This window comes from Bufo bufo, chromosome 5 (assembly GCF_905171765.1).
Source record: "Bufo bufo chromosome 5, aBufBuf1.1, whole genome shotgun sequence".
NCBI classification, from domain to species: Eukaryota; Metazoa; Chordata; class Amphibia; order Anura; family Bufonidae; genus Bufo; species Bufo bufo.
Genome location: NC_053393.1, coordinates 233,705,441 through 233,730,244, shown reverse-complemented (window position 1 = coordinate 233,730,244; position 24,804 = coordinate 233,705,441). Strand labels below are relative to the sequence as shown.

The 24,804-nt window shown below is 41.8% G+C and overlaps 1 protein-coding gene across 1 annotated transcript in view; it reads left to right on the top strand.

Moving 5' to 3' along the window:
- VPS41 (VPS41 subunit of HOPS complex) overlaps positions 1-24,804 on the top strand; it is a 321,046-nt gene that overhangs the window by 190,912 nt on the left and 105,330 nt on the right. Inside the window, exons 15-17 of the mRNA XM_040432167.1 lie at positions 6,179-6,235; positions 6,436-6,497; positions 22,397-22,478. Of these exons, the coding sequence (XP_040288101.1) occupies positions 6,179-6,235; positions 6,436-6,497; positions 22,397-22,478 (201 nt within the window). The remainder of the gene's footprint in view (positions 1-6,178; positions 6,236-6,435; positions 6,498-22,396; positions 22,479-24,804) is intronic.

The window sequence follows — 24,804 nt, the reverse complement described above, 5'->3', positions numbered from 1 at the left end:
TGAATACCTTAAGGGGTGTAGTTTCTAGAATGAGGTCATTTTTGGGTGATTTATATTATGTAAGCCTCACAAAGTGACTTCAGACCTGAACTGCGTCTTTGAAAGTGGGTTTTTGCAAATTTCTGAAAAATCTCAAGATTTGCTTCTAAACTTCTAAGCCTTGTAACCTCCCCAGAAATAAAATGTCATTCCCAAAATGTTCCAAACATGAAGTAGACATATGGGAAATATAAAGTAATAAACTATTTTTGTAGGTATTACTATGTATTATAGAAGTAGAGAAATTGAAACTTGGAAACTTGCTAATTTTTCTAAATTTTGGGCAAATTTGGTATTTTTTTCTTCATAAATAAATTTATTTATTTTTTGACTCCATTTTACCAGTATCATGAACTACAATATGTGACGAAAAAAACAATCTTAGAATGGCCTGGATAAGTCAAAGTGTTTTAAAGTTATCACCACATAAAGTGACACATGTCAGATTTGCAAAAAATGGCCTGGGGTGAAACAGGCCTGGGGTTGAAGGGGTTAAGCAATTGTATTATTGTCATTGTCTTCGGTTTGCTTTTAATTATATGCAAACTTTTTAACCACTTGCGGACAAGGCGATTTTCCCATTTTTGCATTTTCGTTTTTTAGCACCATGCCTTCCCGGAATCATAACTTTTTTAGTTTGTATTTTGCAGTACAAGTTGTACTTTTTAATGTCACCATTTAATAATGCATCGGATGTAATGGGAATCTAGAAGAAAATGCTAAATGGGGTGGAATTGGAAAAAACAATGTAATTGCACCATAGATTTATGGGTTTCCTTTTTACTATTTTCCCTCTACGGTAAACCTGACGTGTTAATTTCATTCTCGGGGTCAGTATGATTACAGCAAACCAGATTTTATAGTGTTTCTTGTTTTAATTCTAAAAACAAATAAAAACTTTGAAGAAAAAATATTTTCACCAGTGTATGTATGTGTATATATATATATATATATATATATATATATATATATATATATATACACACAGTATATATTTTTCACCATCAGTGTGTATATATATATATATATATATATACAGTTAGGTCCATATATATTTGGACAGACAACATTTTTCAAATTTTTGTTCTGTACTTTACCACAATGGATTTTGAACAAAACAATTCAGATGCAGTTGAAGTTCAGACTTTCAGCTTTAATTCAGTGGGTTGAACAAAATGATTGCATAAAAATGTGATGAACTAAAGCATTTTTTAAACTCAGTCCCTTCATTTCAGGGGCTCAAAAGTAATTGAACTAATTAAATAATTGTAAATAAAATGTTAATTTCTAATACTTGGTTGAAAACCCTTTGTTGGCAATGACTGCCTGAAGTCTTCTTCTCATGGACATCACCAGACGCTGTGTTTCCTCCTTTTTAATGCTCTGCCAGGCCTTCTACTGCCGCTGTTTTCAGTTTGCTGTTTGTTTGTGGGCCTTTCTGTCTGAAGTTTAGTCTTTATCAAGGGAAATGCTCTATTGGGTTCAGATCAGGTGACTGACTTGGCCATTCAAGAATATCCCACTTCTTTGCTTCAATAGACTCCTGTGTTGCTTTGGCTTTATGTTTTGGGTCATTGTCCATCTGTATTATGAACGCCGACCAATCAGTTTGGCTGCATTTGGCTGGATTTGGGCACACAGTATGTCTCTGAAAACCCAGAATTCATCCGGCTGTTTCTGTCCTGTGTAACATCATCAATAAAACACTAGGGGCCCAGTGCCACTGGCATTCATGCATGCCCAAGCCATCACACTGCCTCCGCCGTGTTTTACAGATGATGTGGTATGCTTTGGATCATGAGCTGTACCATGCCTTCGCCATACTTCTTTCTTTCCATCATTCTGGTAGATGTTGATCTTTGTTGCATCTGTCCAAAGAATGTTCTTCCAGAAGCGTGCTGTTTTTTTTATTTTATTTTTTTAGCAAAGTCCAATCTAGCCTTCTTATTCTTGAGGCTTATGAGTGGCTTGCACCGTACAGTGAACCCTCTGTATTTACTTTCATGCAGTCTTCTCTTTATGGTAGATTTGGATATTGATACGCCTATATCCTGGAGAGTGTTGTTCACTTGGTTGGCTGTTGTGAAGGGGTTTCTTTTCACCATGGTAATCATTCTGCGATCATCCACCACTGTTGTCTTCCGTGGGCGCCCAGGTCTTTTGTATTGTTGAGGTCACCATTGCTTTCTTTCTTTCTTAGATGTACCAAACTGTAGATTTTTCCACTCCTAATAGTGTAGCAATTTCTCGGATGGGGTTTTTCTGTTTTCGCAGATGAAGGATGGCTTTTTTCACTTGCATGGAGAGCTCGACCGCATGTTTACTTCTCAGCAAAATCTTCAAATGCAAGCACCACACCTCAAATCAACTCCAGGCCTTTTATGTGCTTAGTTGAGAATAAAATAATGAAGGAATTGCCCACCCCTGCTCATGAAAACAGCCTTTGAGTCAATTGTCCAATTACTTTTGGTCCCTTTAAAGACAGGGTTCAACATGTAAAGGAGCAGAAATTTTAATGTGGATACCCTCAAATGAAAGCTAAAAGTCTGGACTTTGACCATGTCCATTATATAACTATAACTTGAATATGTTCTAGTAAATAGGTAATAAAAACAAAATTTGTGTCAGTGTCCAAATCTATATGGACCTAACCGTAATTTATATATATATCACCATATACTGAACCCGATAACTTTTTTCTCCATTTACAGATCTCATTTTTATGTAGTTTTTAATACCATTTGGGATGTGTTTGACTTTTTGATCACTTTTTCTTATATTTGTTTGAGAGTTGAAGCAACGAAAAAACAGAATCTGTAATTTTGATTTTTTTTCCCCATTATGCCGTTCACCGTTCAGGATAAATAAGTTTATATTTAATATTATGGGTATTTGGGGACATGGCAGTGTAAGTTATGTTAAATGCCCTGATGAAGGCGGTGGTCGGCTGCAGAAATACATGATTAAACTATATCTCATTGTTTTATACCTATCTATTGTTTTAATAACCTAAGTTTCATATACTGTACAGTACAGCGCCTCGTATATTCCTAATTTATATATTATATGGAGAAACAGGGAACAGGGTGAACCTGTCCCCTTATACCAACCCTCTTTACCTGTATTCTGTTTTGGCTTTTCTCACATCCACGTTACTATAATGATATAATAAAGTTAGGTTTTGATGGAGGTCTCTCTGATGGCTGAGATTTGGACTTTCCTTTTTGCACCTCACTTGCTCACTGTTGACTAGTCTGAACTGTGACTGAGTCCCAAGTTCATTTGCGGAATTTGTCAACTCTGGAGTGCAAAAAAAGGGCCATCAAAAAGTGGCAATTTTTTTGCACAAACCGACTCCAGCTCATAGCTGAAGTTAATTTGACTTTCTTGCCTATGGTAGGCCAGAGGGGCACCTAAGAGACCTGCACCTAATTCACTGAAAAATGGTTACGAACTGAAACAGAAAATGAATGCGAAAGCTGCACTTTCCACTATAGGAGACAACCCAGTTAAAATGGCTATTTTCCATTAAGATAATTTGGAAACAGGAAAGAAGCGGCAGTTGCTTATGTACTGTACGTGTATGCATACTATATCCATTTCCATTTAAAGGAGAACCATCATTCAGGGACTGACAGCTCTCCACTAAGAATGGTGACTTGGCCCTCCTTCTTCTTGAGAAGTGGTGAAGATGTCAGTGGTCAGACTTCAGTTGGGGGGGGGGTGTCCCTGCATAGACTCACTCTATCCAATCAGTGCCACCAATTTCAGACTGTGCAGGTACACCCCCCAACTGGTTACCACCCCTCTGTACCCTTACTGCAGACTGCTAGCAATTCATTCATAACCTCTAGTAGAAATAATACAGGAATGGCACAACATAGGGCCATACGAATTCATGTTACAGAATTGTTATTACATGGGGAATGCATATAGCTATTAAAACAGGCTTGTCAGGAGTGGTGAAAGGTCCTCATTAAAGGGATTCTGTCACCTCGTATAACACAAATTCAGATTTTAAACCAGTCATGCTCCACAGCTTACCTTGAATCGGCTGTGCTGTTTTTTATTGTAATCCGTCCTGCAGTTTTGCAGAAAAACAACTTTTATAAAACCCTGAAGGTGCCCAGAGGGGCGTTATGTTCCCCTTTGTGTGCCCAGTAACGCCCCTCTTACAGTGCCCAAAACGCCTTCCTCCAGAATCCCTAACCGCCCACAGCGTATCATCCCTCTCCTCCCCCTCCCTGACGGCCGAGCGAAGTCTCGCGCAGATGCAATACCCACTGAGGGCTGCGCCAGTGCGATTTGCTGGAGACTGAGGGCAGGAGCTTCATCGTCGTCACTGGGCATGCGCCGAGCCCAGTGACGTTCCGATGCTCACGCGAGACTTCGCTCGGCCGTCAGGGAGGGGGAGGAGAGAGATGAGACGCTGTGGGCGGTTAGGGATTCTGGAGGAAGGCGTTTTGGGCACTGTAAGAGGGGCGTTACTGGGCACACAAAGGGGAACATAACGCCCCTCTGGGCACCTTTAGGGTTTTATAAAAGTCGTTTTTCTGCAAAACTGCTGGACGGATTACAATAAAAAACAGCACAGCCGATTCAAGGTAAGCTGTGGAGCATGACTGGTTTAAAATCTGAATTTGTGTTATACGAGGTGACAGAATCCCTTTAAAGGGTTTGTCCCATTTTGCCACTTACACTGAGCGATGGGACTAAGCGCCAGCCCTAAGTGACCACTAGGGCAGTTAAAAAAACGGTGTAACTTGTTCTGCTGTGGTAGCTCCCACTCACTGCATTCACGGCCCTCTCGGCTGTTTCCATAAGCCCTGCCACCTAGACCCGAGGCTTAGTCCCGTCTCTTGGTGACCATGACAAGATGGGACAACCCCTATAGCACACTATTAATTAATTATTTTAAATCTGCAGCATGTCAAATTTTTCTGAAGATTTTTACTGCAGACTTTACTTTTAATGTAGCAGGTGAAATCCACAGCAATCCCTGCACGACAATCTGTACTTAATGCAAGTGGATTTTGCTACAGATTCACCATTAAATTTTCATTGAACTCTTTAACAGATATTTTTTACGGTAATGGTGGACGTACCATTTCTGCAGTGGGAATCCACTTTGCCCTTAATATGCTGCTGCAACTTTTTTTTTCTCTATGTGAAATTTAATTCTATAACAGATTTTTCCAAAAGAAGAATTGGCCATGTTCACTTACTCTAAACTGTTTATCTTTATGTCCCAAAGCAAATATCATGATCTCTTTTATTAAAGGAATTCTCCAGGCTTTTCAAAAAATCGGCTATCCTTCAAAAATTTATCAGGACTTACCCTGTCACACCGCCGATTCTGCCGTCTCTTCTGCTGTCCTGAGCGGAAAGCCCACTTCTGGTCCCAGCTGTCATGTGTGCACAGCAGTAGTGGAATTAGCGGAGTGACAGAGGGGTAAGCACTGAGGAAACCATCTTGCTTACACAGGTCAGAAAAGACCGGTGAACCCCTTTAAAGGGCATCTGTCAGCAGATTTGTACCTATGACACTGGCTGACCTGTTTCATGTGCGCCTGCAGGGAAGGCATCTGTGTTGGTCCAATGTTCATATGTGCCCGCATTGCCGAGAAAAATGAAGGTTTAATATATGCAAAGGGGGCATTGCTGTTACACCTAGAGGCTTTGCTCTTTCTGCAGCTGACGTGCCCCTTTGATTGACAGGGCCAGGCAGTGAAAACATCACCACGCCTGGCACTGTCAATCAAAGTGCAGAGTTGCTCCTAGAGGCTCATTTACATATATTAAACCTTAATTTTTCTCGGCAATGCGGGCACATATGAACATGGGACCAACACGGATGCCTTCAGCTGCCAAGTGCACATGTAACAGGTCAGCCAGTTTCATAGGAACAAAACTGCTGGCAGATGCGCTTTAAACAGCCAATATAGCAGAAAACAGAAGGTAGTCCTCCTGCATATGGTTAACATTGCCATAATATAATTTTACTAGACTATAAACAGTTAGATGCATATTCCCCAGTGGTCTCGCCAATGAAGGTAATTTCCAGTGCTCATCCACACACCACATTCTATCGCATATTAATTGGTTATGGGTTTTTAATTCACCTTTTTCCTCTCTTAAGGAAGCTCTCATGGCTGCAGAGATTAGTCAGAAGAACATTAAGAGACACGAGGTTTTGGTGAGTTTCCCAGACTGGGATTTTTGCTAATTACTTTTTATTACCAAGCTATAAATTCTGATATCATGGGCAGAGTAAAATTATAGAAAACATTGATATAATGTGAGTACTAATGAAAAGCTGCCTCCCTGTAACAATTCAGCAGCTGATGGTGCGTGCCTGCTCTTATCTTTGTATTTATGGATATTTTAATTTTTCAGGATATTGGCTTAGCGTATATAACACATCTCGTGGAGAAGGGGGATTACGACATGGCTGCCAGGTAATTTTATCGCAGCGCTGAACGTTCTACGTTGTCCCTGTGTGGAAGTCACAAACGTTTATCATCCTCTGAGGACCAAAACTTTAAAGAGGCATGAAATATCATTATGCCATGGGGACCAGGACAGGGTTTCACCTTTTGGAATGACACGCTAGGGGTGCATGTCTTTTTCTTACTCTACAATGTAGAGTCTACATGTTAATTTATACCAAGTTGATTAATACCAGTCAAGTTGAAGGGAATCTGTCACCAGTTTTATGCTGCCCTAAGGCTGGGTTCAGCATGCTTCGGTTTTTGTCTGGACGAGACTCAGCACTCATGTCAGAAACCATCCAGATCCCATTGTAGACAAGGTGGTCTGATAGTAAACTGCAGTAGCCAGTTAGGCCAGATTCTGTGAAAACCAGCAGGTGGTTCTCTGCCGGAACAGCCTGCCGGATCCCTTAAGCACACACCTGAATCCAACCTCAGGGCAGCATAATTTGATCACAGCTCCAGCAAGTTGACTACTGGAGTTGTTCAATTCCTAATACCCGCCATTGATTCCTCATATTCATAAAGTCCTGACGCTAAAGACCCCCTCTGCTGATCTGATTTCCATTTCCTATAGCTATCAGCGCTGTTGTGGAAGGGGGAAGGAAGGGGCGTTGTAGGAATACACAGATTCTCTATATATTGCTGGGGGTTACCTCTCTCCATTTTATAAATTGTTCTATAGGGGAGAGTTTATTCCCTGAACATTATGGTTTTGGCTAAAAAGTTACATAGGACTAACTTTCTCTCGGGCTCCTTCAAGGATAATTTGCTTTGGAGGCAGAAAAAAATGGGGATGGCCATCTCCCCTATAGAGGAAATTATGAGATATATATAGATATATACTAGCTGAAGGACCCGGATTCGCTCGGGTATATTTAATCAATTTCATGTAATGTTTGTGTGTGTCGTTAAAAGATATCAACTATCCACTATAACAGTGACCTCCACATCGCCCCACCCCTTAACACTGACCCCCCCCACAATGTCCCGTCCCTTAAAATTGGACCTCCACAGCAGCCCACCCCCTTAATTTGACCCTTACAGCAGCCTTCCCCTTTAACAGTGAGTTTCACAGCACACCACCCCTTGACAGTGACCTCCACAGGGGCCCGCCCCCTTAACAGTGGCCTGTACAGCAATCTGCCCCTTAACACTGACCTCCATAGAGGACCATCCCCTTAACTGTGACCTCCACAGCAGCCTGCCCCTAGGGTGGCCAGAGGTCCAGTTTTAGGCCGGACAGTCTGGCTTTCAGACTCCCTGTCCTCATTCTGGCGCAAGGCCTGGATGGACGCAAGAACGTCCTTTTCAACAGCTCACTCTCAGACGGAACAGTGCAGCTGTCTGAGTGTGAGCTGCAGGGAGAAAGTCACCCTCTCTCTCACCCCTGCAGCTGTCAGAAGTTGATTTTTAACTTAATTTTTTAAATTCCTGTCAGCTGAGGAGTGTGAGTGGGTGTGGTCTAACCAGATCGGGCGTGGTTTAGAGGGACCTGGGGGCGTGGTTTTAAGTTCATCTTTTAAGGGTGGACACATTGTGGCAGGGGGCTCATCTGGGCTCCTTCCTGCAAGAGTGATGCCCCTCTGGGCACCTTACTGGCTCATTTGCATACCAAATAAACTGGATTTTTAGAGGATAAAAACATCTATTGCTGGAACAAAGGCACATCTTGAAATAAGGTACTAAGTGCTATTAGGCCATGGCTTTACTTCAATAGCGATTATCCTGGTGATAGATTTTCTTTAAAGCTCACCTACAGCAATGAAGAAAAATGGCTGAGTTGTTATGGAAACCTGGAGAAAACTGTGTATGTGGAGGCTAACAGCCTGCAAGCTTCAATTGGCTGATAAGGGTCATGTGACCAAGCTTCTATTGGCTAATGCATTTTTGGGAATATCTCAGGAACGGTATGTCCTAGAGAGCTGAGAGCTGGTCTAAAACCTCCCCGGACACCTGATGTACCTGTGTGCGAAATTTTGTAATTGTAAATGCGACGGTGCGGATTCCTTTAGCGGACATACATACATACATACACACACATACACTCAGCTTTATATATTAGATAGATACAGTGAGGAACAGAAGTATTTCAACACCCTGCGATTTTGCAAGTTCTCCCACTTAGAAATCATGGAGGGGTCTGAAATTCACATTGTAGGAGCATTCCCACTCTGAAAGACAGAATAAAAAAAATCATGAAATCACATTGTATGATTTTTAAAGAATTTATTTGTCTTGCACTGCTGACCATAAATATTTGAACACCTGAGAAAATCAGTGTTATATTTGGTACATAAGACTTTGTTTGCAATTACAGAGGTCAAACGTTTCCTTTAGTTCTTGACCAGGTTTGCACACACTGCAACAGGGATTTTGGCCCACTCCTCCACACAGATCTCTTCTAGATCTGTCAGGTTTCGCTGAGCAACAAGGAGTTTCAGCTCCCTCCAAAGATGTTCTATTGGATTTAGGAGGCTGGAGACTGGCTAGGCCACTCCAGAACCTTGATATGCTTCTTACGTAGCCACTCCTTGGTTATCCTGGCTGTGTGCTTCGGGTGCTTCGGGTCGTTGTCATGTTGGAAGACCCAGCCACGACCCATCTTCAATGCTGTGACTGAGGGCAGGTGGTTGTTGCTCAAAATCTCACATTAAATGGCCCCATTCATCCACTCCTTAATCCAGTGCAGTTGTCCTGTCCCCTTCGCAGAAAAGCACCCCAAGGCATGATGTTACCACCCCTATGCTTCACAGTAGGGATGCTGTTCTTGGGATGCAACTCATCCTTCTTTTTCCTCCAAACAGTAAAGTTTGGACCAAAAAGTTCTACTTTGGTCTCATCTGACCACATAACTTTCTCCCATACCTCCTCTGGATCATCCAGATGGTCATCGGCAAACTTCAGACGGGCCTGGATATGTGATGACTTGAGCAGGGAAACCTTCCGTGCAATGCATGATTTGAAACCATGACAGCGTAGTGTTCTACCGACAGTGACCTTTGAAACTGTGGTCCCAATTCTCTTCATGTCATTGACCAGCTCCTCTCTTGTAGTTCTGGGCTGATTCCTCACCTTTCTTATCATCAATGATGCTCCACGAGGTGAGATCTTGCATGGAGCCCCAATCCGAGGGAGACTGACAGTCGTCTTTAGCCTCTTCCATTTTCTAATAATTGCTCCAACAGTTGATCTATTTTCACCAAGATGCTTGGCAATTGCCCTGTAGCCCTTTCCAGCCTTGTGGAGGTCCTCAATTTTGTCTCTGGTGTCTTTTGACCTCTCTTTGGTCTTGCCCATGGTAGTAGTTGGCTTCTGACTGAGGGGTGGACAGGTGTCTTTAAAGAGCTCAGACAGGTGCTACTAAGTTAGATTAATGAGTGGAGTAGAGGTGGACTTTTTAAAGGCACAGTAACAGGTCTTTGAGAAGCCAGAATTCTTGCTGTTTCTCAGGTGTTCAAATACTTATGTTCAGCAGTGCAAGACAAATACATTCTTTAAATATCATACAAGGTGATTTCTTGAATTCTTTTTTTATATTCTGTCTCAGAGTGGGAATGCACCTACAATGTGAATTTCAGACCCCTCCATGATTTCTAAGTGGGAGAACTTGCAAAATCGCAGGGTGTTCAAATACTTCTGTTCCTCACTGTATTTATAGTGATATATATATATATATATATATATATATATATATATATATATACAGTTGCAAGAAAAAGTATGTGAACAGTTTGGAATGATATGGATTTCTGCACAAATTGGTCATAAAATGTGATCTGATGTTCATCTAAGTCACAGCAATAGACAATCACAGTCTGCTTAAACTAGAAAACACACAACGAATTAAATGTTACCATGTTTTTATTGAACACACCATGTAAACATTCACAGTGCAGGTGGAAAAAGTATGTGAGCCCCTAGACTAATGACATCTCCAAGAGCTAATTGGAGTGAGGTGTCAGCCAACTAGAGTCCAATCAATGAGATGAGATTGGAGGTGTTGTTTACAGCTGCCCTGCCCTATAGAAATCACACACCAGTTCTGGGTTTGCTTTTCACAAGAAGCATTGCCTGATGTGAATGATGCCTCGCACAAAAGAGCTCTCAGAAGACCTACGATTAAGAATTGTTGACTTGCATAAAGCTGGAAAGGGTTATAAAAGTATCTCAAAAAGCCTTGCTGTTCATCAGTCCACGGTAGGACAAATTGTCTATAAATGGAAAAAGTTCAGCACTGCTGCTATTCTCCCTAGGAGTGGGTGTTCTGTAAAGATGACTGCAAGAGCACAGCGCAGACTGCTCAATGAGGTGAGGAAGAATCCTAGAGTGTCAGCTAAAGACTTACAAAAGTCTCTGGCATATGCTTACATCCCTGTTAGAGAATCTGCGATACGTAAAAAACTATACAAGAATGGATTTCACGGGAGGATACCACAGAGGAAGCCACTGCTCTCCAAAAAAAAAACATTGCTGCACGTTTACAGTTTGCACAAGAGCACCTGGATGTTCCACAGCAGTAATGGAAGTACTGAAAAATATTCTGTGGACAGATGAAACCAAAGTTGAGTTTGGAAGAAACACACAACACTATGTGTGGAGAAAAAGAGGCACAGCACACCAACATCAAAACCTCATTCCAACTGTGAAGTATGGTGGTGGGGGCATCATGGTTTGGGGCTGCTTTGCTGCGTCAGGGCCTGGACAGATTGCTATCATTGAAGGAAAAATGAATTCCCAAGTTTATCAAGACATTTTGCAGGAGAACTTAAGGCCATTTGTCCACCAGCTGAAGCTCAACAGAAGATGGGAGTTGCAACAGGACAACGACCCAAAGCATAGAAGTAAATCAACCACAGAATGGCTTAAACAGAACAAAATACGCCTTCTGGAGTGGCCCGGTCAGAGTCCTGACCTCAACCCGATTGAGATGCTGTGGCATGATCTCAAGAAAGCGATTCACACCAGACATCCCAAGAATACTGCTGAACTAGAACAGTTCTGTAAAGAGGAATGGTCAAGAATTACTCCTGACCGTTGAGCACGTCTGATCTGCAACTACAGGAAACGTTTGGTTGAAGTTATTGCTGCCAAAGGAGGTTCAACCAGTTGTTAAATCCAAGGGTTCGCATACTTTTTCCACCTGCACTGTGAATGTTTACATGGTGTGTTCAATAAAAACATGGTAACATTTAATTTTGTGTGTTATTAGTTTAAGCAGACTGTGATTGTCTATTGTTGTGACTTAGGCTACTTTCACACCTGCGTTCAGGTGTCCGCTCGTGAGCTCCGTTTGAAGGGGCTCACGAGCGGCCCTAAACGCAGCCGTCCGGCCCTAATGCATTCTCAGTGGAGGCGGATCCACTGAGAATGCATCCGCCTGCCAGCGTTCAGCCTCCGCTCCGCTCAGTGAGCGGACACCTGAACGCTGCTTGCAGCGTTCGGGTGTCCGCCTGGCCGTGCGGAGGCGAGCGGATCCGTCCAGACTTATAATGGAAGTCAATGGGGACGGATCCGCTTGAAGATGACACCATATGGCTCAATCTTCAAGTGGATCCGTCCCCCATTGACTTTCAATGTAAAGTCTGAACGGATCGCTCAGGCTACTTTCACACTTAGAAATTTTTCTAAGTTATAATGCAGACGGATCCGTTCTGAACGGATGCAACGTCTGCATTATAGGAGCGGATCCGTCTGATGAAACATCAGACGGACCCGCTCCGAACGCTAGTGTGAAAGTAGCCTTAGATGACATCAGAGCACATTTTATGACCAATTTGCGCAGAAATCCATATTATTCCAAAGGGTTCACATAGTTTTTCTTGCAACTGTGTATATATATATATATATATATATATATATATATATATATATATATATATATATATATATATATAAAATACAAGGAATAGCAGCACTCCAGGAGCCCAGGTGCAATCCCTCAAAAAGATCCTGAACAAAGATCCTCCAGGTAATGCAGTAGTAGAAACAGGCAGCACTCCAGAAATAGTGATTATATTCACCCAATGCAACGTTTCAGCTCATATCACTGGTGCCTTTTTCAAGCAGTGACTGAAGTGCTAAGCAAAATGTATATAGGTCTCAGCTTTCCATGACTGCGAATGCGCCAGCGCCAAAAGGGGAAGGATTGCTTCCTAGTGTGAATTCAATATCTGTGGTGCCCATGTGCACGTACATACAAAGGGCATGACGTGCACCTGAGTCATTGTGCCCACACAGTGACTGGAACTATCTGTGTATCCAGTGCTGACTACAAATGTACCATTCGTCCAGAGATATATACAAGGGACGTTATCCACGCCTATAAAGCCCTATAATAAAAGTGTAAAAAAGGGAGGATTATGGGTATCAGGTATTAGGTATAACCTTATTAGTGATACCCAGCAACTGAATATCAGATAATAGAGAGAAATTTATAAATGATAACTAGATTGGATTTTAGAATATGTAATGCCTCATAAAGACACATAAACTATGGTTCACTCACGATAGCCCCAAGTACCCATTGCTGGTATCCTAGGCCAAGGAGAAGGTAAAAAAGGGTCCATCCTTAGGGAGCCCATGTCTCTGGCTGTCAACCTTGGACAAGCGCCCACCAATTGATAAGATTGGGCTTGAGGGCACTGACTGTGTCCCCAGCCCGATCCCCAACCGTTGGAAGACCAAATGAGTAAAACCTAACGTGTGTCCCCGTAATTGAGGCTACATGTGAGAACACACTAAGGACAGTGTGTCCAGAATCACTTCAGGGTAATATGGAACCCTGTCGGTCAGTCCTGGTCCATACCGTCCTGTGTGGAACGGAGCACCCAAGGCATAAACCACATGTCACTAGTCCCCCTCCCAAGATTGGAGTGTTGCGAGCAAACCATCTGGATCAAAGAAAAAAATAATCTAATCCATGAATAAACAATAGTGGTAGGTTGTGGTGGCTCACTAGCAAGTAGTTAAGGTATGGTGCTGCAAGTTCATATAGAGGGAATCACCCCACCCTCTCTTAAAGGCAAATGTAGTAATAGGAAAATGAGCGAGCACTCATACACTTGGCAACCAAATTGACATGTGCAGAAAATATTTATTAAATCCCCATAAAATACAAGTAATAAAATTTATAAGAACAATGTAGCAATAATATACAACATTACAGTCACATATATTGTGGTAGATATGATCAACACTATATTCATATAACTCAATAGTGTCGATAAATTCAATAATATATATCACACCAAGAAACTTCAAGTATATGCTGTTTTTTGGGAAAGAGGGAGTATTATCTTCTAGCGCTCTATCCCAATTTGGGAAACTGAATGTCACTGAAAATGCTGTAGGTGTATTCACTGGGAGCGCAATATGTTCATAAAGTGTCCACAGGAATCCTGATAATGTGAAAAGTCTCTTATAGCATATCCTTTTAAGCTCGATATGAGCTTTGGATTGGAGAAAACTTTAAATCGATGTTTGGCTTACCGTCTAGCGTCTGCTGTCTCCCTATTGCTTCAATGGAGCTTTAAATATTTGCCGGCTTATTCAGTCGCTCCATACAGCAAGCTGGTTTAAATTTCGCGGGAGTTCCAAAGATCGCAGGAGTTGCCACTCTGTTCCCCAATTTCCTTTGGTGCAGCTTTCAACGATAAGAATAGTTAATCTTTTACTGTAGAGATTTTCTTCTGTATGGCCATACAGTATTATCGGAGGCTTTTCAATGCAGGTACATCACTTGTTTCACCATACGAGTTACGGGTAGATTCACTCTCCCTTCCTCAACGCGTATGGTGAAACTCTATTACTGCATGTCAGGTTTTTTAGTCCGGCGGCTTTCTCCGTGCACCGCCGTGCTGCGCCGGAGCTCCGCCCCCATCCCCATTATAGTCAATGGGGACGGAGCGGCGGCCCGGGGGGCACGGCGAAACAGCCGCAGGACGGATCCGACATGGTGAACAGCCTGTCGGATCCGTCCTGCCGCAAGTGTGAAAGTACCCTAAGTAGATACATTTTGGCCAATGAGGATCAAATAAAGAAATATATGCCAGCACTGGGTGTACATGTATTCAGTAATCAATAGGAGCACTGAAAAGAGCCATGTATAGAAGTCCCAGGTAGAAGGACTATATCAGGGCTGCGCAACCTTTTTTCGTCTGAGGGCCGCATTGTCACATCGCTCTATTTCAAGGGGCCGCAAATTAAAAAAATATTGATTAGGGCACATTTGCATCAGTTTATTACACAAGCCAATGCAAAGTGATTGGGGAGGAATGATCACTACCACAAGTCATTCCGCCTTCATTTAGTTATATTGATTATTGGTAGCCCATCCCTGATTACACAGGGAGATGTGCTCCCGATAATTGTAAACCTTTCATCCTAATAAAATATGCTAATCAGCCGACGAACGAGCGAGCGATTCCTTGTTTATCGATTGATCAGCGGCACGATTATACCGGCCAGATATAAGATATGAGCACTCGTATGAACACTTTTTCCCAGTTATTGTCCCGAATATCGTGCTGCAGCATGGTCCATGAAACCGAAGAGTTATAATTACCTGCTCCCGACCGCTCTGGTCCTCTGCTCTGCCCCCATCTTCCAGTCCCCACACTGTTTACACCTGGCACTGCATGGCCATGGTCACATGCACCTCTCCAGCCAATGACTGGCTTCAGCGGTTATGTGGTGACAGGTTAAAACAGTGCGGGGCCCGGAAGATGGAGGCTGCGGGGGCAGCGCAGAAGACCGGAGAGGCAGGGAGCAGGTAAGTATGAACCTTTTGTTTCAAGGCCCATGCTGCAGGAACTGGTTAAAAGTAATTTTTACCAGAAAAGTGGAGAAATTTCCTTCCATCCTGCCTCCTATTCATAAATCAGCGTTTTCCTTCACTGCAGAGGACGGCGCTCACTGGTTATTACCCCCTCCTGCCCCCAGTTATAGGAGCCCTGCAATAACTAGCAAGCGCTTTTCTTCACTACAGAGACCGGCGCTCACTGGTTATTAACCCCTCTTGCATCCAGTTATAGGAGCCCTGCAATAACTAGCAAGCACTTTCCTTCACTGCAGAGGACGGCGCTCACTGCTTATTACCCCTTCCTGCCCCCAGTTATAGGAGCCCTGCAATAACTAGCAAGCACTTTCCTTCACTGCAGAGACCGGCGCTCACTGGTTATTAACCCCTCTTGCACCCAGTTATAGGAGCCCTGCATTAACTAGCAAGCACTTTCCTTCACTGCAGAGGACGGCGCTCACTGCTTATTACCCCTTCCTGCCCCCAGTTATAGGAGCCCTGCAATAACTAGCAAGCACTTTCCTTCACTGCAGAGACCGGCGCTCACTGGTTATTAACCCCTCTTGCACCCAGTTATAGGAGCCCTGCATTAACTAGCAAGCACTTTCCTTCACTGCAGAGGATGAGGCTCACTAATTATTACCGCCTCCTGCCGTTATAGGGCCTCTGCAATAACCAGTAAGCACTTTAACTTGCTAGTGGAAGATTAACCCTTTAATGACCAGACACTTTTTTTGTGCTTTAACACCAGTGGTTCAAACGGCTGTAACTATCTTATTTGTTTAACTACCAAAATAATTTTTGTAACAATTGTTTACGTGACACGTAAGCTTTATAATTTATTTTTTTGTAGTTTTATTTGGGGGAAACTGTACAAAACATTTTTTTAAAGTATTTTTTTTCAAACTATAGCTCCTTATTCTTTAAATATTCACACTGACAACAAAATAAATTATTATAATTAGTTCCCTATTTTGTGTAGGCCATTTTGTTATATACGCTTCACGTGAATGGGGTGGTAATGGTGACGATTTTGGTTAGTGTGATTGTTTTTTCTTTTCTTAATTTTATTCTTTTTTTTCAATTTGCACCTTTTTCCTTTTTTATTTTTTCCTTTTATTAATATTAAATTGTATTATTTTTTAATAATTGGTTTATTACTTTTTTTTAATATATTTTTTCCACATGTTTATTTTTTCTTTTATTTGTATTTTTTTTTTGTATTTTTTTAGAACTTTCTATAATTTTTTTTTATATATTTTTACCACATATGTTTATTTTTTCTTTTCTTTTATTTGTATTTTATTTATTTTTATTTTTTGTATTTTATAATTTTTTTTATAACTTTCTATTTTTTTTTTTAAATATATTTTTGCCACATACAGTCAGGTCCATAAATATTGGGACATCGACACAATTCTAACATTTTTGGCTCTATACACCACCACAATGGATTTGAAATGAAACAAACAAGATGTGCTTTAACTGCAGACTGTCGGCTTTAATTTGAGGGTATTTACATCCAAATCAGGTGAATGGTGTAGGAATTACAACAGTTAGCATATGTGATATGTTGCAGGATAACAATATACTTCAAACAAGTCTGGGCATATACAGTAGTATTGAAAAAAATGTTTTTATGATACATTGTGTTTTATACTCATTATTTTATGGGATTTTACTATTATTAAATAATCTACTATAGACATACCAGTTGGTGAGTGCCTGTTTTTATCTTTTTCTTATTTGTCATATTTGTTATATTGGATGAACAGGTGAATCATCCTAAAACAGAGCACCCTAACCATACTAGCTGATACGGGTGAGCCACGATATAAATATATTTAGTTTGCATATGTGCCTCCCACTTGTTAAGGAACCAAAAGTAATGGGACAATTGGCTTCTCAGCTGTTCCATGGCCAGGTGTGTGTTATTCCCCCATTTTCCCAATTACAATGAGCAGATAAAAGGTCCAGAGTTCATTTCAAGTTTGCTATTTGCATTTGGAATCTGTTGCTGTCAACTCTTAAGATGAGATCCAAAGAGCTGTTACTATCAGTGAAGCAAGCCATCATTAGGCTGAAAAAACAAAAACAAAAACATCAGAGAGATAGCAAAAACATTAGGCGTGGCCAAAACAACTGTTTGGAACATTCTTAAAAAGTGATCTCAGCAACACCAAAAGACTCGGAAGACCACAGAAAACAACTGTGGTGGATGACCGAGGAATTCTTTCCCTGGTGAAGAAAACGCCCTTCACAACAGTTGGCCAGATCAAGAAAACTCTCCAGGAGGTAGGTGTATGTGTGTCAAAGTCAACAATCAAGAGAAGACTATACCAGAGTGAATACAGAGGGTTCACCACAAGATATAAACCATTGGTGAGACTCAAAAACAGGAAGGCCAGATTAGAGTTTGCCAAATGACATCTAAAAAAGCCTTCACAGTTCTGGAACAACATCCTATGGACAGATGAGACCAAGATCAACTTGTACCAGAGTGATGGGAAGGGAAGCGTATGGAGAAGGAAAGGAACTGCTCATGATCCTAAGCATACCACCTCATCAGTAATGCATGGTGGTGGTAGTGTCATGGCGTGTATGGCTGCCAATGGAACTGGTTCTCTTGTATTTATTGATGATGTGACTGCTGACAAAAGCAGCAGGATGAATTCTGAAGTGTTTCGGGCAATATTATCTGCTCATATTCAGCCATATGCTTCAGAACTTATTGGACGGCGCTTCACAGTGCAGATGGACAATGACCCAAAGCATACTGCAAAAGCAACCAAAGAGTTTTTTAAGGGAAAGAAGTGGAATGTTATGCAATGGCCAAGTCAATCACCTGACCTGAATCCGATTGAGCATGCATTTCACTTGCTGAAGACAAAACTGAAGGGAAAATGCCCCAAGAACAAGCAGGAACTGAAGACAGTTGCAGTAGAGGCCTGGCAGAGCATCACCAGGGATGAAACCCAGCATGTGGTGATGTCTATGCATTCCAGACTTCAGGCTGTAATTGACTGAAAAGGATTTGCAACCAAGTATTAAAAAGTGAAAGTTTGATTTATGATTATTATTATGTCCCATTACTTTTGATTCCTTAACAAGTGGGAGGCACATATGCAAACTATTGTAATTCATACACCGTTCACCTGATTTGGATGTAAATACCCTCAAATTAAAGCTGACAGTCTGCAGTTAAAGCACATCTTGTTCGCTTCATTTCAAATCCATTGTGGTGGTGTATAGAGCCAAAAATGGTAGAATTGTGTCGATGTCCTAATATTTATGGACCTGACTGTATGTTCCCCAAAGGGTCATAAAAAGACTGTTGTGGGACAGTGAACACTCTTTTATCTTGCACTTTTTCCTTTTTTTACAGTTTTTTATTTTTATGGTATTTTATTTTTTTATAATATTCTATTTTTTTGCCACATATTTCATAATATTTTTTTCTTTTATTTGTATTTTATTATATTTTTTTATTTAGTTTTACATTTCTTTAAAACTTATTTTTTTATATATTTTTTTCCACATAATATGTTCCCAAGAGGTCACTGAAAGACCTTTGGGAGGCAATGAGAGACAGTTTTTTGTACTATTTCCACTGTAACTGGGGCATCCAAAGGAGCCCCAGTTACAGGGGAAACCAGCCTCCTGTGGGAGTTTGTAGAAGGCAGAGCTGATCAAGTTTTCCTGACCCTGCTGTTCTGCACTCCTCTGCCCCAAGCCGCTCATTGCGCCGCTCATCTATCTGAGGAGAAGGCAGAAGTGCTGATAAAGCCTTCTGCCTTCTCCTCGGCTCCCTCACTATCACTTCCAGCGGGGGTCCCGACCTGCTACTGCTACAGTGCAGGAGCTGTCATCCATCGTCGTGCGGCGCTGCGGGCAGAAACACGGCTGATTGCACGATCAGCTGTGTTTCTGCCCAGCAGGATGGGGGCCTGCAAAACTTGGTTCTGGGGGCTGCCGGTTGTGCACCCCTGGACTATATATATATATATATATATATACAGTACAGACCAAAAGTTTGGACACACCTTCTCATTCAAAGAGTTTTCTTTATTTTCATGACTATGAAAATTGTAGATTCACACTGAAGGCATCAAAACTATGAATTAACACATGTGGAATTATATACATAGCAAACAAGTGTGAAACAACTGAAAATATGTCATGTTCTAGGTTCTTCAAAGTAGCCACCTTTTGCTTTGATTACTGCTTTGCACACTCTTGGCATTCTCTTGATGAGCTTCAAGAGGTAGTCCCCTGAAATGGTTTTCACTTCACAGGTGTGCCCTGTCAGGTTTAATAAGTGGGATTTCTTGCCTTATAAATGGGGTTGGGACCATCAGTTGAGTTGAGGAGGAGTCAGGTGGATACACAGCTGATAGTCCTACTGAATAGACTGTTATAATTTGTATTATGGCAAGAAAAAATGAAGGTCAGTCAGTCAGCCGAAAAATTGGGAAAACTTTGAAAGTAAGGGCTATTTGACCATGAAGGAAATTGATGGGGTGCTGCGCCAGATGACCTGGCCTCCACAGTCACCGGACCTGAACCCAATCGAGATGGTTTGGGGTGAGCTGGACCGCAGAGTGAAGGCAAAAGGGCCAACAAGTGCTAAGCATCTCTGGGAACTCCTTCAAGACTGTTGGAAGACCATTTCAGGGGACTACGTCTTGAAGCTCATCAAGAGAATGCCAAGAGTGTGCAAAGCAGTAATCAAAGCAAAAGGTGGCTACTTTAAAGAACCTAGAATATGACATATTTTCAGTTGTTTCACACTTGTTTGTTATGTATATAATTCCACATGTGTTAATTCATAGTTTTGATGCCTTCATAGTCATGAAAATAAAGAAAACTCTTTGAATGAGAAGGTGTGTCCAAACTTTTGGTCTGTACTGTATATATATATATATATATATATATATGGACAGAGAGAGAGAGAATCTGTGATTCTTAAAATGACCTGCACAATCCACTATGTTTATTTCATAGATGGAAAGGTGCTGACATTTTGTCTTTAAAGAGGACTTGTCTCTATTCCTGACATGTCTGTTTTTCATGATGTAACCATTCTGATGCATCTTTTCTTAGGCTACTTTCACACTTGCATTTGGTGCGGATCCGTCATGGATCTGCACAAACGCATCCGTTCAGATAATACAACCGCATGCAATCTGTTCAGAACGGATCCGTTTGTGTTATCTTTAACATAGCCAAAACAGATCCGTCTTGAACACCATTGAAGGTCAATGGAGGACGGATCCGTTTTCACTGACACAATCGACTTACATTGTGTGTCAAGACGGATCTATTTGGCTCAGTTTCGTCAGACGGACACCAAAACGCTGCAAGCAGCGTTTTGGTGTCCGCCTCCAAAGCGGAATGGAGGCGGAACGGAGGCAAACTGATGCATTCTGAGCGGATCCGTATCCATTCAGAATGCATTAAGGGCAAAACTGATCCGTTTTGGACCGCTTGTGAGAGCCCTGAACGGATCTCGCAAACGGAAAGCCAAAACGCCAGTGTGAAAGTAGCCTTAGAACTCTGCCTTGTGCAGTTCCTCTTTTATTCCATCTAGAATTAACATCTACAACTGTGTGTCGGCTGCAGTTGCCATTCAAGTCTGTTTATATACATTAATGTTCATATAACAACTTATTTGGCAGCACTGATTTGCTCTAGATCCGTGTACTTACCACATCCAGGTACACTGACCCTACACTTGAGATCGCTATCGGCCGATTGCTCATTTGGTTGAAACTGAGAGGGGAATAAGCAGGATCAGGCATCTTGAATAGCATTGTGCCTGATTTAACTTTTTCCGGGCACCTCCCCCATACGCTTGGGACGCCATAAGCAAGAGAAGTAGGGGGACTCCAAAAGATGGCAATCCTGGGATTAGGTTATGAATGTATAATGCTTCAGCAAATATTTCTGCCTACTTAAAGGTGCCCCCTTGACCGTCTCTGACTTGTCACATCACTTAGGGTCCATTAACACGTCCACAAATGGGTCCGCATTCGTTCCGCAATTTTGCGGAACGGATGTGGACCCATTCATTCTCTATGGGGACAGAACAGATGCGGACAGCACACAGTGTGCTGTCCGCATCGGCATTTCCGTGATGCGGCTTTGAACTTCCAGGCTGCGGCTCCGCCAAAAATAGAACATGTCCTATTCTTGTCCGCAATTGCGGACAAAAATAGGCAGTTCTATGGGGGGTGCTGGCCGGGTGTATTGCGGATCACTACGGACGTGTGAATGGACCCTTAATAGCGGCAGCTCATTCAGACTCACCGTCATAATCACAGTACCGGAATAGAAAAGATCCACTACTGCACAGGGCTTTCTCCGCACACGGCTGAAGTCTCATTCCCCAACCTTTCTACAGTTGCTAAGCGGCACCTAATGTGGACTCGCCATCACCGCCCTGATACACTATTACAGCATTTGTGAAATGGAGATTGATAGTTTAATGTCAGGTTCAAAACATCAAGAGCACACAAGCTTATGCGAATCCCTCTTAAGCAGAATTTTCTACTTACTGCCAGATATAAGAGGTAACTATATCTAGTAAAGTCAGGCACAAATTGTTAGACAGTGCGATCCACTTAAGAGAAGTAAATTGCCTAGCTGCGGGCTATGCTGGCCTCGGCGTGAAGCTGCCTATACCATCATTAGCACAGTTTAAGGATCTCGAGCTCAACGGGCAGTGAATGAGACACTCCACGTAAAGGTCACTTGAAAGTGAACATTTATCCCAATGTGTAGGAAGAGCCATGCTTAAACACCACTGTCACAGAAGACCATTTCCCTTTACGTTTTCCCCGACACAACAGAGTGTATGGTAAATGCTTCTCTGCCTTAATATTATCACCCATAGTAATTGCAGTATTTTAGCGTCTTTTCCCCTATGAATCTGGTGGCGCTTGGTTAACATTGTGACCCACGTAGAAGCTGTATCGATATAAGCGGACATTTTAATGCTTTTTTTTCTCCTTCTTTTGTTTTCCTCCTTTCCCTTTGACTTATTTCTCTTTTTCTTTTCATTCAGAAAGTGTCAGAAAATACTTGGCAAAAACATGAAGCTGTGGGAAGATGAAGTGTACCGCTTCAAGAAAATAGGACAACTGAAGGTAAAGATAAAAATGTCTTCATGTTACTGATAGACTTAAGATGCAGAGATTAGGGGGCATGTAGTGTATGCCTGGCACATGCACTGGTAAATCTCCTGGATCCATAGGACCTCTGTTACCCGACCAGGGCAAAAAGGCCTCCAGTGGGCTGGCATGCATTAGTATACATTTTTTACTGTAAAGGATAGCCTAGTCAACTACGTTTTTATCTGCCTATGCACCCAGTATGAAAAAGTATAACAGTGTGGTATAGTTTTTAAAATATAGGAGCCTACATTCGAGGCATCCATCGGAGGTGTTTGTTGGGGCATCCTCCCAATGTGTACATTGTAAATGCAGTGTGAATGTATCCTTGTATATACTAGCAATAAGCCTCTAGAAACCTCTGCCCACTAATATGCCTTTACTCTGCCACCTGGATGCCATCACTATCCTATGAGTAGGCCACCGCTCTGTATGCCATTACTGTCCCCTGTGTGTCACCATTCCACCCCTGTATGCCCATCATTCAGAAATAAATACTGTAGGCCAGATTTATCATTACACTTACATCTTACTCCACTTTCACATATGTCCAAAGTCACTTTTAGCTAAGTCAGATTTATGATCGGCCCTTTAAGACTGTGATAAATGTGGTATGACGGTAGCAGTTTATCCGTCAGTAAGCAGCTTTACAAAATTTGCACGTCTTTACAAAAAAGTTGCATGTTCTATTAAAAAGTCTCATAAGATAAGCATGGTTCTCACTGGAGTGAAATTGCGCAATTTTTAGCGACTTTTTAATTGTCGCAATAGTAAATCTGTCTAGAGATTCATTTACATAAGAAAACACGCCCACTTTCAACTGGCGAGCATAGCGCAGAGCCAATACAAGTCGCAAATTTTAGCGATTGTGCAAAAATTGCCGACTTTTTTTCACTCCATTATTTTTATTTGAGCTAATAATAAATCTGGCCCGATATGTTTCCAAAAACTGTTATTGGTCATTTCTTTCTTCTTTGTCATGAAACATTAAGGTATAAAATGAAGAGGAATATGCATGATGATAAGCTTCCCAGAGCAAGAGGCATGGACCCCTTTCCACATGTTGCTTTATAGTTATTTTTTTAATGGTTGTATATATTGTTCACATATCTGTTATACTAACGATTTACCCACACTGATCTCTAGTGATAGCTCCCCACTCCACGACTCCCTTTTAAAGAAAGAGGCACCCCTCAATACGTCTCTGACTGTAGCAGAGGAAGACGAGGGGTATTGAGTAGTGGACTCAATCAGAGCTTGGCTTCCATGTCTTAAACTGCTGTGGTAAAATGACAGCTGTGATTTGGTTGCTATGGGCAACAAACCGTTTTTATTTTAGTCCGTTTTGATAAATATGCTTCATTGTATACAGTTTACATGTAAAACAGCACATTTATTAGACTAATCCATGCAGGGAGATGAGATGCAGGCTGAGAAGTCTGCGCAATGTATGTCTGCTTCAGCCTGCTGCTGATGTGACCAATCAGAGAAGTGAGCCTTTTATATATTAACATGATTCTCTAACGTGTGTCCACTTTTAAAAGAAATTCCCTATAAAAGGCTTTTGGGAATTGCTTCATTTTCATCTGAGAACATTCATCAAAGCTGTGGGAATCCAACATGTTCTGCAGTTGGCTAGTCTGTCTATCAGCTTGTAGTCTGGAGTCTGCAACTTACAGTATTTAATACGCACCTGGGGAAAAAATGCATACATTGTGTGCGTAAACAGCCTTAAAGGGTATTCCAGGAACTTGTTATTGATGGCCTCTCCTCAGGAGACACCTTGCTGATCAGTTGTTTCAGTGTAGCTCTGGCACCAGAAATACAGCGAATGTGTTCTTATGGCGCCGACTTCTGGCACCTGAGCTACACTGAAACAGCTGATCCTCGGGAGTGCAGGGTGTCTGTCCCCCATCAGTCAGATATTGATGACCTATCTTGAGGAAGGGTCATCAATAATAAAATTATCCCCTTAATAATAAAAATATCCCTTTAAGATGCCCACATAATGCTAAACTGATGACTGCAATTACACCCACCTTTACCAATTTTTCTATCTCCATGAACAAAACTTATCTGTATATGTTTATGTAACCAAGTCTGATGGAAAATCATGTCAACCGTCTTGCTGCTGCTTGCTAGGCAGGAACGCCCACTGATTTTAGAAGTGAGATCTACAACTATTGTTTATCAGTTAGAGATATAAGTAACGTTAAAGGGGTTTTCTGACGCTCCAGTGTTGATGACCTTTCCTCAAAGTAGGTCACCAACATCGGATCGGTGGGGGTCCGACTCCCAGCAT